At 56.2% G+C, this 14,378-nt stretch overlaps 1 protein-coding gene across 1 annotated transcript in view; it reads left to right on the plus strand.

Moving 5' to 3' along the window:
• Positions 1-652: 652 nt before the first annotated feature.
• Positions 653-14,378, plus strand: part of DLG3 (discs large MAGUK scaffold protein 3) — a 53,770-nt gene continuing 40,044 nt past the window's right edge. The window contains 11 exon segments of the mRNA XM_026485795.3: positions 653-1,009; positions 3,995-4,015; positions 4,017-4,049; positions 4,310-4,360; positions 4,756-4,880; positions 5,077-5,246; positions 5,533-5,669; positions 6,010-6,154; positions 6,768-6,927; positions 8,564-8,720; positions 9,143-9,245. Of these exon segments, the coding sequence (XP_026341580.1) occupies positions 653-1,009; positions 3,995-4,015; positions 4,017-4,049; positions 4,310-4,360; positions 4,756-4,880; positions 5,077-5,246; positions 5,533-5,669; positions 6,010-6,154; positions 6,768-6,927; positions 8,564-8,720; positions 9,143-9,245 (1,459 nt within the window).

Below are 14,378 nucleotides of genomic sequence, written 5' to 3' on the forward strand. Positions count from 1 at the left end.
GCATCTCCCTGCAACTCCCTCTTGGAAGTGGGGTGGGGCGGAGTGGGAGGAGGACAGGCTGAAATTGGAGATGTGGGGGCACTAGATCGGGGGCCGAGCTCACCCGTGGCCCAAATCCCCCGTCCCCGCTTTAGGGTTGGCGGTACCCCAGATATCTGGGGAGCTGGGGCTGAGCCTGGGGGCGCCACTGCCTCTGTTCCTTTAAGGAGCCGCTGTTTAGCATTCCTGCCGCTGCCGCTGCCGCTGCCTGACTCTGCACGCTGATTGGCTGGAATCAACTGAGAAGGGAGCCAGGGAGAGATGCTCTTGACTCCACTCAGATCCATCCTGGGGACCAGTGCAGGAGCGGTCCTCTCAGCACCCAGCCTCTGCCCAGGCTCCCGCTTCTTCTTTGCCGCTGGGCCTCGGCCCAGGAGCCACGACGGGCGACACGGAGCCGCCAGTGCTGGAGGGGGAGCCGTGGGTGCGGGGCAGCGTAGGGGCAGAAGCCCCGGGACGCCCGCCCGGCCCCAGGCCCCGCTCCGCCCGGGCGCCCCCACGGGTGCCCCCCCCTTCCTGGTCCGAGCAGTGTGAGTGTGCCCGGGAGCCCAGCGGCGGCGGCGGTGTGGAAACCGGCGTGGGCTGGGGGGTCCGGGCGGCGGGGGGCAGTGCCATGCACAAGCACCAGCACTGCTGTAAGTGCCCCGAGTGCTATGAGGTGACCCGCCTGGCTGCCCTTCGGCGCCTCGAGCCTCCTGGCTATGGGGACTGGCAGGTGCCCGACCCCTATGGGCCAGGTGGGGGCAATGGAGCCAGCGCGGGCTATGGGGGCTACAGCTCGCAGACCCTGCCCTCACAGGCGGGGGCTACCCCCACCCCCCGCACCAAGGCCAAGCTCATCCCCACCGGCCGGGATGTGGGGCCAGTGCCCCCTAAGCCAGTCCCGGGCAAGAGCACCCCCAAACTCAACGGCAGTGGCCCCAGCTGGTGGCCTGAGTGCACCTGTACCAACCGGGACTGGTATGAGCAGGTATGGACCAGCAGTGGGGGGGGGGGGGACGGCGGGGCACCCCAGGGGGGCTGGAGACTGGAGGCTTAGAGGCCTGGGGGGGTGCAGCAGGGGTTCCTGGAGGCTTCCAGCCAGTGGAACCTGAGCCCTAGCATTTCACCTGGGCCAAGAGAGGCGGTTGGAAATGTATGCTTCTCTGTGTGTGTCTGTTTGGGGGTCTCCATTTGGAGGGGATTGGGAGGAGCTGTGTGTGTCAGGAGGTGAAGGTATGGCGGAGGGGCACATTTTCCTGTGGGGGGAACTGGGTTTGTCTCAGTGCGGGGGTTTAGCAGCGTCTCTGTGTCTGGCAGGGGGCGGGAGGTTCTGCGGGGGCTGTGTGTGGTGTGTGTCTCCACAGGAGGGGAGGAGGGGGCATGGTGCTCTGCGTAGGGGGGACATATGTGTGTGTGTGTGGATGTATGTTAAGGTGTGTGGAGGAAGGCAGTGGAGCTCCTGTGAATCTCTGTCGAGGGGGCCCATGTGCCCGGCTGGCTGAGCTTCATCCCTCAATGCCATGAGTCCCTTTCCGTCCCAGTCCCTTTGTGTGTGAATGTGCACATGGACATGTGGGGACGTCTCTCTGAATGTGGAGGTGTCTCTGTAGATGAGGCTGCAGGGAGAGCTGTGTTCGCCTGTGTGTGTGGCTACATGTATATATGTGTGAACATGTGGCTCAAGTGTGTGCATGTGTGTGCCTCTGTGTGTGTGTGTGTGTGTGTGTGTGCGGTGTCCCTGGTGAGAGGCGCTTGACAGGCAAGGGAGGGGAGGGGGAGGAGGCAAGAGACACGTCCCAAGCAAGGCTGAGAGGCTGCTGAGAAGGACAGACTCTTTTGTCCAAGCAGCTCTGAAGTGTGTGTGTGTGCTGGGGGGGGGGCCAATGTAGGGATTGGGGGGGGGGGGCTGAAGCAAGCTTCTTTGCTCTAGAGCAGGCATGGTGCCTGGAGCCAAGCAAGGGGCAGCTGCCCTGGTGCAGGACTGGCCCCAGTGGGGCATGTACCCCTTGGGTACCTCCAGATGTGAGAGAACTTGGCCCCCAAGCCCTGACTTGGCACAGCTTGGGAACCCCTGGGTGCTGGGCACAACTCCGGCTTCCACTCCCAGTCTAAACTGCCAGCTTAGAAAATGGAAGGAGCATCTGTGGGAGAAGCAGCAAAATGGAGGCTGGGCCGGCAGAGCCAGGTCCTTGGCATGCACAGCGGAGGGCCTGTCTGGTTATTTGGCTCTGCAACCCCCAGGTTAGGAAGAGAGAAGAAGGAGGCTTTGCTGTCGAGGGCAGGTGCTGCCTACCCCAAGCTGGTGACCGTTCTGGCCGCCTCTGTCTTCCTCTGGGGATAGAATGTGCCCTCACTCAGAAGCCAAGGTGGGGACCCTCCTAGGGAGAGGAGTCCTCAGTTCTGGCCTTCTGTCTGTCCACACTCACTGCTTCCCATGGCCCTTGCCTTGGCTCCTTGCCCTCTCCAGTGAGTCCCCCTCTTTCTTTTTCCCCTGTACCCTGGAGCCCTACCCTGGCAGGCACTCTCTCATGCTTATCCTGTTCAACCGGCAGACAGGTGCCAGTCCCAAAGCTGGGCCAGTTGCTCAAGGTTTCTTTGCCAGGGCTTATCCCCAGATGGCCCCCGGTCCTGGAAGCAGGGTCCCTGAGTGGGGCAGTGGGAGGCTGGAGCCTCCAGTTCTCACTGGAGCTGGCCTTGAAGCATGGCTTATCACATGTGGACACACATGGTACTCCAGATGCATGCGAGAGCTGCAAGGGTGTCCTTTTGCCTGCGTGTCTGTTGCATGTTACTTCAGGCAGCTGTTTTGGTTTCGGGGCTCTGAAAAGCCATCAGTTCTTCCCCATGGGGTCAGGGACCAGAGTGGGGCTGCAGCTGGGGTCCTCCCACCAACTCCTAGGGCTGCAGGGCATAAAGTCCTGGGGTCAGGCCCTGAAAAGGTGGAGGCATGACTAGCCAGCCCGGCCCCAACCCCCCGGCTGCCCTCTGTGTTTCTCCAAGCCAAAGCTGCAATGGAGGGGGGAGCAGAGCTGAGCATGTGAAGGAGCCCCCACCCTAGGTTTGCAGCTCCCTTCAGAGGAGGACACCTGGGGCCAGAGAAAGATGGAGGAGAGGTGCTGGGGTACCTGGGGAGAGGGGCAAGGGAGTTCCTCCATTCTTAGGGATGAGAGTGGGAGCCAGGGAGCAGGGACTACTTGTCTGCCCACAATCACATTTTCACTTGACAATGGCCACAAGTATGTCTTGTCTGGGAGGCCAGTTCTGTGGGTTGGTCAGAACAATTCCTCCCATGGCTACTGTATACTGAAGGCCAGGGACTCTGCTGCCAGTCAGTCATGGGTTATCAGCTTCTCCCTCCTGGGGAACCTTGTCCGCTCTGCTCCCATCCCACCCCTGGCTTCGCCTCTGACTCCCATCCAGATCCTACCCTAGCTTTTTCTGCAGGGAAACACAAAGGGTTCAGGATCAAAAGCCCCTTGGTAGGAAATGGATTCGGACTTTGACTCCTTCCACCCATTTGAAGAATTGGGTTCCTGGGGACACAGAGGAGATATAGAATGAGGGTTCCTGGGGCTATTCTGAAGGGTGCACCTTTCCTTTTCTCATGAGCTCTGCTGGGGAAGGGGGTGAGTGGCCAAAACCTCAGTTGCCTTGGCAGCTTGATTTAAACAGAAGAGCACCTGGAGATCCAGATTCTAACCCCTGCTGTGCCACTAACTCCCAGTGCTCTCTGAGGTACAACCTGTGTCCTCTCTGGGCCTCAGTGTCACACCATCTGTCACATGAGGGAGGTTGGACAAGATGGTGTCTGCTGTCCTACCAGTTCTGACATGGTGGGAGTCTGTGATCCCTAAGTCAGGGAGGGCTACGGTTCAGAAGGGGAATAGGTCCCCATTGAGGCCACTGGGTGTGCCCCCATGGATGCTAGGTGTGGTGTGGTGCCCACCGCGTTCCATTTCTGCCACCCCCTTAGGCCAACACTGCACCCCTCCTAAGCGAACTCCGAGGCCCTGGAGCCCAGCCTCTCAGCGAGTGCACCACTGGCTGGCTCAGTCCCAGACAATTGATCTGGGCTAAATGGGTTCGGTCTGATGTGGCTGGAAGCGGGGGGAGGGGTGTGGCCTCCTCAGGGTCAGCCTGTCCCCATCTGTGGCCAAGAGGTGTTCTGGGGTCAATTCAGAGTCCTATTCTTTGGGGGGTGGGGGAGGAGCAGGTTGACCAGGGGGCAGATGGTGGAGGGGGAGGGCAGGGAGCACTCAGGGAACTGTCCGCGTCCGTCTCCCCCTAGGTGAATGGCAGCGATGGCATGTTCAAGTATGAGGAAATAGTACTTGAGCGGGTAAGTCTGCCAGTGGGTCAGGATGAAAGGGGAGAGGGGAGGGTTCAGACCAGGAAAAGGAAGGGCTCTCCCAGGGAAAGGGGGGAGCACCTGCATTTGAGAAGACGGGGGAAACAGTGGCCCTCCCTCGGAGGCCACATACTGCATCAATCAATCAACCAACTAACAAATATTAATTGACCTTGCTCACTGAGGCCTGGGGAATTGGGGAGGGGATGGCTTTGCTGAGGCTTCTATGCTGGAACGGTGGGCACAGGCTGGGAAGCTGTGTGCCGGCCTGGGGCTGCCGTGGCCCCTTCGGAGGCCTGGAGAACCCGCTTCTAGGGGGATGGGGGAAGGGGCCTCCCTCATGCCCTCTGAGTGAGCAGACTGTGCCCCTCTGCCCCCTTCTGCAGGGCAATTCTGGCCTGGGCTTCAGCATTGCAGGTGGCATCGACAACCCCCATGTCCCCGATGACCCTGGCATCTTCATTACCAAGATTATCCCTGGTGGAGCAGCTGCCATGGACGGGAGGCTGGGGTGAGGTGGCCTGGAAGCAGCGCCTGGGGGTAGCAGGGGCAGGATGAAGGTAGGGGAAGAGGGCTGCCCAGCAGGATGACCCTTTTATTAGATCTCAGAGGGGGCAGGGGAGGGATGGGGAGGGAAGCAAGAAGAGGTGGGAGAGGGGGTGGAGGGGCGGTGGCAGGGTGTCATGCCTCTTGGGCTTCCTCCGCAGGGTGAATGACTGTGTGCTGAGGGTGAATGAGGTGGACGTGTCGGAGGTGGTTCACAGCCGGGCCGTGGAGGCGCTGAAGGAGGCGGGCCCTGTGGTGCGGTTGGTGGTGCGGAGGAGACAGCCCCCGCCCGAGACCATCATGGAGGTCAACCTGCTCAAAGGGCCCAAAGGTGCGGCCCTCTGGGTTCCTGTGCTTTGGCCAGAGGCCCCTGGTTGGCTCTGTAGGAAATGGAAGGGAACAGCCTTACTCCTTGCCTGATTCCCAGCTCTAGCTCACGGGCTTCTTTTTTTACCTCCCATCGCACTCCCCCTTACTGACCTAGGGATGGCTTGGGGGCAGGGGAGCTTCCATGGGGCCAGTGGGTTGGCTGCGGTGGGGAGCTGGCTCTGGGATTGACTGAGCGCTCTAACTTCTCCTTGTGGCCCTCTCCCCCTCCCTTTGGGCTCCCCCCCCAGGCCTGGGTTTCAGCATTGCCGGGGGGATTGGCAACCAGCACATCCCGGGAGACAACAGCATCTATATCACCAAGATCATCGAGGGGGGTGCTGCTCAGAAGGATGGGCGCCTACAGATCGGGGACCGGCTGCTGGCGGTGAGACAGCCTTTGGGGATGCCCAAATGGTAGGGTAGGGTGGGGAGGTGGGGCTCTAGTAGCCTCTCCCTCCACCGGCACCTCACTCAGGGCCCAGCACTGTGGGGGGATTTCAAAAGCAGCAGCATCCGAGTTGTGCGCCCTCAGACACCAAGGCCCTAGTTCTCGTCGTGGCTGGGGTTTCCTCGCCGCTCTACTGCCCTCTTGATGCTTCTCCACTTCTTGCAGCGCTATACTCGGCCTCCGTTAGAGGAATTTCACTGAAAGGCCACCCTTGGGGGTTCCCCGGGGAAGCCCTCCCTTTTCCCAAGGGCCAGCCCTAAGGCCTCTCCTCTTCTAGGTGAACAACACCAATCTGCAGGATGTGAGGCACGAGGAAGCCGTGGCTTCACTGAAGAACACATCTGATATGGTCTATCTGAAGGTGGCCAAGCCAGGCAGCGTCCACCTCAACGACATGTATGCGCCTCCTGACTATGCCAGCAGTACGTACCGTCTGCCCTGTCCCTGGCCTGAAGCTCCTGCCCCCCGCTTTCTGGAGGGGAAAGAATTCAAACCCCTTGTTCAGAGAGGGAGAGACAGAGAGAGAGAACACACTAGTGCTCAGGAGAACTGAGTCCAGATGCCAGCTCCGTCCCTTAGAGCTGGGTGCCCTTGGACGAGTCCCTTTCACCTGTCTTCAGTTTCCTCTTCGGCCAAGAGGAGCTAATGATGTGTGTGCTGCCTTCCTCACAGGACTGCCGCAAGGATCAAATGAGATCATGGACGAGGAAGCCCTTGGAAAACCGTATTAGGCTATAGAGATGTGAGGGATTATTATTAGTCACACCTCTAGTCATGCCTTTCTTTGTAGACTGCTTGACTTTAGCTCTTTCTAAGACTCACAGGAGTGAGCCCAGGATTCAGAAAGGGACTGTGGAGGAGGAACCCGGGGGTGGGGGTGGGGCTGGGGAGAGGGGAGGAGAGGCCTGAGGAATCAGCCTCCCCTGGTGGCTTTGGCATCTGAGGAGGGGGTGTGGAGCACAGTCCTTGGGAGGGGGGGGGTAGGGACCTACATGGAGTGGTCTCTTAACTCTTCTCTCCTTTTCTTGCTTTCAGCTTTCACCGCCTTGGCTGACAACCACATAAGCCATAATTCCAGCCTGGGTTATCTTGGGGCCGTGGAGAGCAAGGTCAGCTACTCTGCTCCTCCTCAGGTTCCCCCTGCTCGCTACTCTCCTATCCCCAGGCACATGCTGGCTGAGGAGGACTTCACCAGGTAAAAACGCCCCTCCACCCCTTTATCCTACCTAGGGACGAACAGGATTAGGAATCGGTTTCTGGCTAGCCACAGGTCTCCTTGCAGTATGGCCAAGAAGAGGAGAAAGCCCTCCTCACTTCTCTTTGGGGTCTGAGGCCCTCTCTCAGCCCTTAGGGCCCTAGGGAGGGACGGAGGGAGCTGCAGGGACAAGTTCCACCATCAGGGGGAGTGCCAAGTGTGCGGCCCCATCCGAAAGAACCGAGTCAAGGGTGGGGTGGAGCGTGGAGGGGGCTGAGGAGGTGGAAGCGGCGGGGGTTTTCTTCCCCGAGACAGTTGCTAAACCCCTCTGCGGCAGTCGTTCTAAATTAGAGAAAAAAGCCGTTGAGCCGGTGGGGTTGGCGGGACGCTGGGAGGCTGGCGGGCCCGGTGGCCTCCCAGGGAACGGTCCCGCCCCGCTCTGGCGGCGGTGGCGGCGGCGGCGGCGGCGGCGGCGGCGGGCCGTGGAACTGGTCCGGCCGGCCGGGGTTCCGGGGGACAGGTTTGCTGCGGGGTGGGGCCCTGGAGGCTGCTGGGCCGGCTGCAGGGGAGCCGGAAGGGTAGGCGGCCGGTGTCGGGGGCGGGTGGAGAGAGCTGGAGGAGCCATGGAGAGGGCACGCAAGTTCTCGGGCTCCGGCTTGGCCCTGGGCTTGGGCCCGGCCTCGGCCTCGGCCTGGAGGAGGGCTTCGCAGAGGTGGGCCTGGCCTCTCCGCTCCCTGCGGCCTGGAGGGGATGCCAGGTAGGAGGAGAGGAGGGATTTGAGCAAGAGCATCTGGGACTCAGGGAGGGAGCCTCGCACCCAAGACTGGGAGCAACAAAGGAGGAGTCTTGGACTTGGGACTATTCTGATGAAAGATGCTTCAAGTGAAGGCGGTGGGCCAGGAAAAGTGTGCTGGGAGTCGGGTTGTATGGATACACACGAGCGGCTGTAGCTCTTGCCTGATGACACTGACCATTTCCAGAGGGATGCCTTAGACATAACATGGTTAGTTGCAGCTGGGAGTTTCCATGTGTTAACTCTCTTAAGTTAGGCTCCTAAGCTCCTTCGGGGGACCTGGGATTTCTTTACCTGTCTCCCACATCACCTGGCAAGGGCGCATGGTAGTAGCTGGTGACCACAACCGTCTTTGGGGGAGGTGGGAGGGGTCGTAGCTGGTGGGTGGAATTTCCAGATTGGAGGAGCAAGTGTAGGTACATTTTGTGGATGGATGTGCGATCGACCCTGGGCTGATTTCCAGTGCCCCGAACTGGTTCCCCTTATTGTGGCCCAGGTCCAGCACGCCGGTGGTAGGATAGGAGAATCTGGGGAGAAAGAGGATGAGTGAATGGGCTCTGGGGTAATGGTCTCTAGACAGGGTAGGGGTGTGCTGAACTGCGAGAGTAGGGCACTGTCCACTGAGAAGCTGACTCCAAGCCTTCAGGAAGAAGGGAGGGAAGAGGAACTGAAACTTGGCACCTGCAGAAAACAGCAGCCAAGCAGGTTTCAGGAGAGAAAGGAAGCAACAGGGTATCGTACATAAGGGACCGAAGTCATTCTACAGCAGGATGGGCCTTGTTCTAGGCTGGCCCTCAGAGGAACAACAGTTTATATCCACCTTGTCTACTTCTCTCCCACCAGAGAGCCCCGCAAGATCATCCTGCACAAGGGCTCCACAGGCTTGGGCTTCAACATCGTAGGAGGAGAGGATGGGGAAGGCATTTTTGTCTCCTTCATCCTGGCAGGAGGCCCAGCTGACCTGAGTGGGGAGCTGCGCAGGGGAGACCGGATCCTATCGGTGAGGAGACAAAGGAGAGGTGGGAGGATGGGAGCCATGCCAATCTAAAAGGGAGGAGGGGAGATCTTGCTTCCTCCAAGGAATGCTTCTTGAGATGGGGGAAGGCTGAGCTGGAGAGAACTTACATTCTCTTTAGAGATGGCCTTAGGGAGTGCCAGGGACTGAGCCCAGACTCATCCTTGAGGAGGAAATAGAATGTGTGTTGGATCTTAACCCTGGTTGGCATTTGACCCCCACAAAGATAATTATTACACTAGAGAAGTCATATTCTTTAGGTCGCGTCTTAGGGGCAAGGATGGGCTATTGAGAAATGCATCTGAGTAGGCATAGGGATGGGCTACCCTTCTCCCTCTCCTAACTGCTATGACAGAAGACTGCCTTTCTTGCTTTGGGGATGGCTCATATCTCCCCTCTTTGGACAGGTGAATGGCGTGAACCTGAGGAATGCAACTCACGAGCAGGCTGCGGCTGCTCTGAAACGGGCTGGCCAGTCAGTCACCATTGTGGCCCAGTACAGACCTGAAGGTAGGAGATGGAAGGTCGGACAAGATGATTTGGGGAGTTTGAACCTGTGTCGGCTTTTTGCCATCATAGGTACCAAAGCCACTTGATCAGGTCCCTTCTACCTTAGTGCAGTGACCCCTTCCTCTCTTGTTTTCCTTCTGGACAGGGGTAGGTTTGGGCCCCTTTGGGGCATCTGTCTAAGGCTGTGCTCAGAGCTTGCTGATCAGGGCTGCAGTGCAGCAGAAGGCCAGTAGTGGGCGGCAGCCTACGGAAGGAAGCACCGAGATGGGGCGACTGGAAAAAGGGGAGGGGGAGAGGGGTGGGGGCGCAGGGCTCAGATGCTTAGAGACGCAAATGTGTGCGGTGGAACAGGAGGAGAGTAGCTCTCGGTTGGAAGGACCGCAGAAGAGATCCGACCTCTTAAGGAATCTTGGTCCAAACCCCTATGACCCCCACTTCCTTCCTCTCATCAGGGTGACTGTAAAAGAGCCATAAACGCACTGCAAAGGTGATGCTAGGCCGTCGGGGTAGGCAGTCGGGAGCGGACCCCCTCCCCCTACGGGGGCCTTCTTTGTGTTCTCAGGGAGCGGGCCCCTGGCTGGGGCGAAGGGGCGGGGCTGGGTATGCAAATGAAGGCGTTTGATTGGCTGGGGCCAGCCAAGGCCCAGGTGCGGAGGTGAGCTGCCGGATGGCGCGCCCCAGTCGGCCGGCCGGCGGTGTGGCCATTGGCGGGCCGAGCGCGGCCTCCAGCCTCACGCCCCGCCCCGTGACCCAGGCGGAGGGCGGCGGGCGCCCCTCCTCCCCCCCCCTCGCGCGCCTCAGGCGTCTCCTCCTCCTCCCTCCCCTCCCCCTTTCCCTCCCTCTCCCTCCTCCCCTCCTCCCGCGCGCCCCGCTTTGTGTCCGTGGTCTCCCGCGCGGGACGGAGGGGCTGGCCGGAGCTGGCGCTTTCTCGGCACTAGACCTGGACTCCGACCCGGCGCCAGGTGAGGTGGGGCGGAGAGGGTCAGGCCCCCTCGCAGTACCCCCCTGGCCTCTCTACGGTTCTGTTCTCAAACTCTCTCCTTTCCAACACTGCGCCCCCAACTATGCGCTCTCCCCGGAATCCCTTCGCCTCAAGCCCCCAGCCCCGGCTGGTGCGCAGCTCGGGAGTCCCTCCTGAGAGCCCCTCTCGGCCCCAGGGGAGCGCCGCCCGGGGCTGAGCGCCCGCTCTCCCGCCACTGGGCCCTGTGTGGCCTTCACCTCTTTGCCATCACCTCTCCCCACTCACGAACTGTGCCCCTTTTGGCCCCAGGACCTCTGCCCTCCCCTCAGGCTCCTGCCTGCCGGCCGCCGCGTCCCCGCAGCCCCCTAATCCCTTTCCTCAGAGGGATTTTCTAACCGGCCCCCTCCCCCACACGCATTAATCGGCCAAACCCGGCCACCTCTGGGAACACCCGAGACAGGCTTGGTAGTCTCAGGACCCCACCCCCACCCCCACCCCCGCTTTTGTTCGCGAGGGTTTTCAGACCGCTCGCGACTTCTTTCGCCTCTCCCTCCTCTTTGTCAGCCCGGCCTTTGTCCCTTGGGGCTGCAGCGCCTGGACTCCTTGGACACCTAGGCCCCGTGGGCCGGTTACCAAGGTGGAGGAGAGGGACGTCTCCCGGGCAGGTGCTCTGGTTCCGTGATGGGAAGGGGAGAGGCCGGGAGCCCTGTCGCCGAGCTGTGAGGGATCAAAAGCGCCTACCTTTGTCCTTTCCGCCCTCCCCCACCCCCCAGTCTTGTTCTGTGCCTCGAGGCGAGGGCCTGAAGGGGAAGAAGAGAGGGGCCGGCCGCCTTCTGCTCCAGGCTTTTGTGATGGGGGCAGAAGTGCGGGGAGGTAACTCACAGGAGAACTCGTCGGTCTGAGGTCAAGGGAAAGAGGGATGCAAATGGACACTTGGAGTAATTTCTCTCCATGTTTGGTGTTCCGTTCATGACAAGAAGCACACCTTAGGATGGTTGGTTGGTTGGTTGGTTGGGTTTTTTTATTTCTGCGTGTGCTCTTTGCTTCTCAGTGGAGAGCTATCCATCTGATTTTTATTAGCAACCAGTATTTATCATGTCATGCCCACAACTTAGACAACGGTAGGTTCTGCAAAGAAAATGGTTTCTCTTGCATATTTGGGTGTGTGCGTGTGTGTATAGGAGAAATTGATGTGTTTCTTTCGGTTTTGCTCTGTGTTGTTGGGCACATGGAAACAATACTGTGAATTTGTCTGGTGGTAGTATGTTGGAAACTGGTGACTACATATTTCTATGAGTTTTGTTGGGAGAATGTAACTGGTTTGCCTAAAAAGCTGCAAGTTGTCCAGGATAAAGGGATTCATTCTTGCCAACGTGTATTGCTCTCTGAGCATATTTCTGAGGGTTTATAATGTATGTTGAGGTGCTGTCATATGTTAGGTCTCTGTACCACTGGCTAAACAAAGCCTTTCATAGGATTTAATTGAACCAGTGGTGGTAAGGCTCTGCCACTCCAGTCTTGTTTCTTTCTTTGCTTTGGTAAATCCAGCAGGGCCCCAACATGCAAAAAGCTTTTTCTGTTGTTGTTCCTTTCGAAAATGGACGCTCAGAGACAGGTCCAGAGGGACTATCAAGCATTCGGTGTTGGGCTCTGAATTTTCTTTGATAAAGTCATAGCTTTTAAAAATAAGGACTCCATGTTGATCATTTTATGACTATATTAAATACTGTTCTTTGGAAAATTGTATTCTATGGCCATTTACAAAATGAATAATCCAAATATGTGTCTGTTGGCCAAAATGGTAGAGACTTTGCATGTTACGGAACACGTAAGTGTTCATTGTTTGTGTTATTTTTACATAGAATGTGGGACCTGGAAAGGTTTGCGTACTCCATCCCGTCTTTGTGCAAACTGGAACAGCGACAGGAGAGCAAGGACGTGACTTGCCTAAGGTCATGAAGGGAAAGTTGCAGGGGGTCAGCAATTGGTTTAGGTCTGAGGTCCACCAGTTGGGACAAAACGTGCCTGGGAATACCTGAGAGACCTAAGACCTAGCTGGAGTGGAGGAGCAACAGGAAAGGAACTGGGGAAATAAAGAAGAGAGACTAGGGAAAGAGAGATGTATGGGCAGGGGTAGAAGAGTAAGCTCCATAGTTGCCACTGAGCTCCACTGCCAAGCCAGTGCAGCCTTTAGCTAGATACCATTTAGCATGAGAGCTTAAAAAATAGCTTTGACTAATTAGAACAGAGTAAGAATAATTTTTCTTTTTTAATGGCTTAATTGAGATATAATTCATTTACCATACAATGCACCCATTTAGGTGTACAATTCATTGGCTTTTAGTGTATCGCAGAGTTGTATATCCAGCAGAGTTACATATCCAGCGTCACAGTCAATTTTAGAAGTTTCATTACCCCTCCCCTTTTAATACATAGAGAGGGTTTAAGCATTGGAAGGGTGTTAAGTGTTGGATAGTTGCTTCCTGGTCTATCTCCCCTGGGCACTTAGGGCCTGGATGGCAGCTTGATGGGAATGCTTAACCTTGGGATTCTTTCATATATTTGGTTTATTCAGTGTGGATTAAACGCATAATGAAAATAGAAACCATGTCTATCTATTTGAACTTTGTATTGTGCCTAGCATGGGTGCTTTACAAGTATTTTTATGATGAAGCTTTGGAAAATATTAAAATAGAAATAGAAGTGCTAAATGATAAGGTACCACAGTGAGAGATGCTATTTAATAGTTTCACTCTTGATTGTTCCAAACTGTTGTGGACACAGCTATCCTACCTATTAGCTAAAAATAGTTCTTGGGCATGTATAATCCTGCTTAAAATTCAAATTGAAAATTTAAACAACGGGCTCTTGGCAAAGGCTCTCTCCCAATCTATTCTAAAATGAAAAATATTTTTCTGTGATTTGTGAAATTGCTCCACCAAGGGAAGTATGGGCTTCATGTTATAACATTTTAATTTAGAAACTAGCTCCTACATTTTCCCCCCTAGTTACTTTGTTTCAGCCTCCGTTTATAAGCTGAGCTGGTATTTTTCTGGAAAACCCCTTTGTTTTTAGAGTAGAAGCTGAGCCCCAAATCAGGAGGTGAGCCAGAAATTGGTCACTAAGGTAGCTAAACTGGCAATTGATCTTCTGTGACCAGAAATTTTCACCTGGCATGGAAATCTGGACAGGCTGGGGGTAAGGGAGTGATAGAGGATCTGTTTTCCATACTTATTTTAAAGTGCTGAATAAGCACACTTTAACCATGGGAATGCCTTTAGGTAAGGCCTAAAAGAATTAAGGATCAGTGATGATAAAAACTTGAAAGCATAAAAGTAATATTTTCCCCATTACATTCAATAACCATCCCATCTCCCCCTGTTGGAGAATTGAAGGTACAACCATAGCTGCTACCCTATCAGCATGATCTCTCTTGAGAGCAAGAGGTGAAGGTTTATCAAGGCAAAGAATTCAACTCCTGAAACTCCTTTTGCTATCCTAAAAGAAGGCTGATATAGGGAAGGCAGAAAATGAAGTCCTGTTAACAGCATTTCTGCACTGAACAGTTTAAAGGCAGCTCCTTTTGTATTCATGCTCGTGTCCCCACCACATAGACTAGAGCCTGTTCCATGGTTTGTTCTACTGAATAGTGAGTATCTCTGTGTTCCAGCTGGTTTTGTAAGTATCAGTCTTCAGGATATCCCTGTGGGATAGGTGGTACCATCCCCATTTTACAGATGAGGAAGGGGGCTCAGAAAGGTTGAGTGATTTGCTCAACGTCCCACAGCTAGTAAAGGACAGAATCAAAGTCTGAAGTCAGATTTCCTGAGAACTTCAGGTCCAGGGCTTTTGCCTCTCGGCCACAACTCCCTCCCATCACAGCAGAGAAGCTGTGAGCCCCTCCTTCCTACCCAGATATATCTAGACACAGCAAAAGATAGTGCTCTGAAACTCTTCAGGTAAAACAAATGGGGTAAAACCAACTGCCAAATGTCAGCTTTTTAGTCTTGATGATCCCAAACTCCTGTACCAAAAGAGGAAGTAACCAGGGAGTAGAGGGGCTGCTGGAAGCCTGAGGGAGACCCTACAGACTCCTACAAAAGAAAAGTGGACTTTGGAAGACTACTACAAAATGATGTTGTGGGGGAACCCAGGAGGAACGGATAGATGGG

The sequence above is a fragment of the Ursus arctos genome, chromosome X, assembly GCF_023065955.2.
Source record: "Ursus arctos isolate Adak ecotype North America chromosome X, UrsArc2.0, whole genome shotgun sequence".
Taxonomy (NCBI): Eukaryota; Metazoa; Chordata; class Mammalia; order Carnivora; family Ursidae; genus Ursus; species Ursus arctos.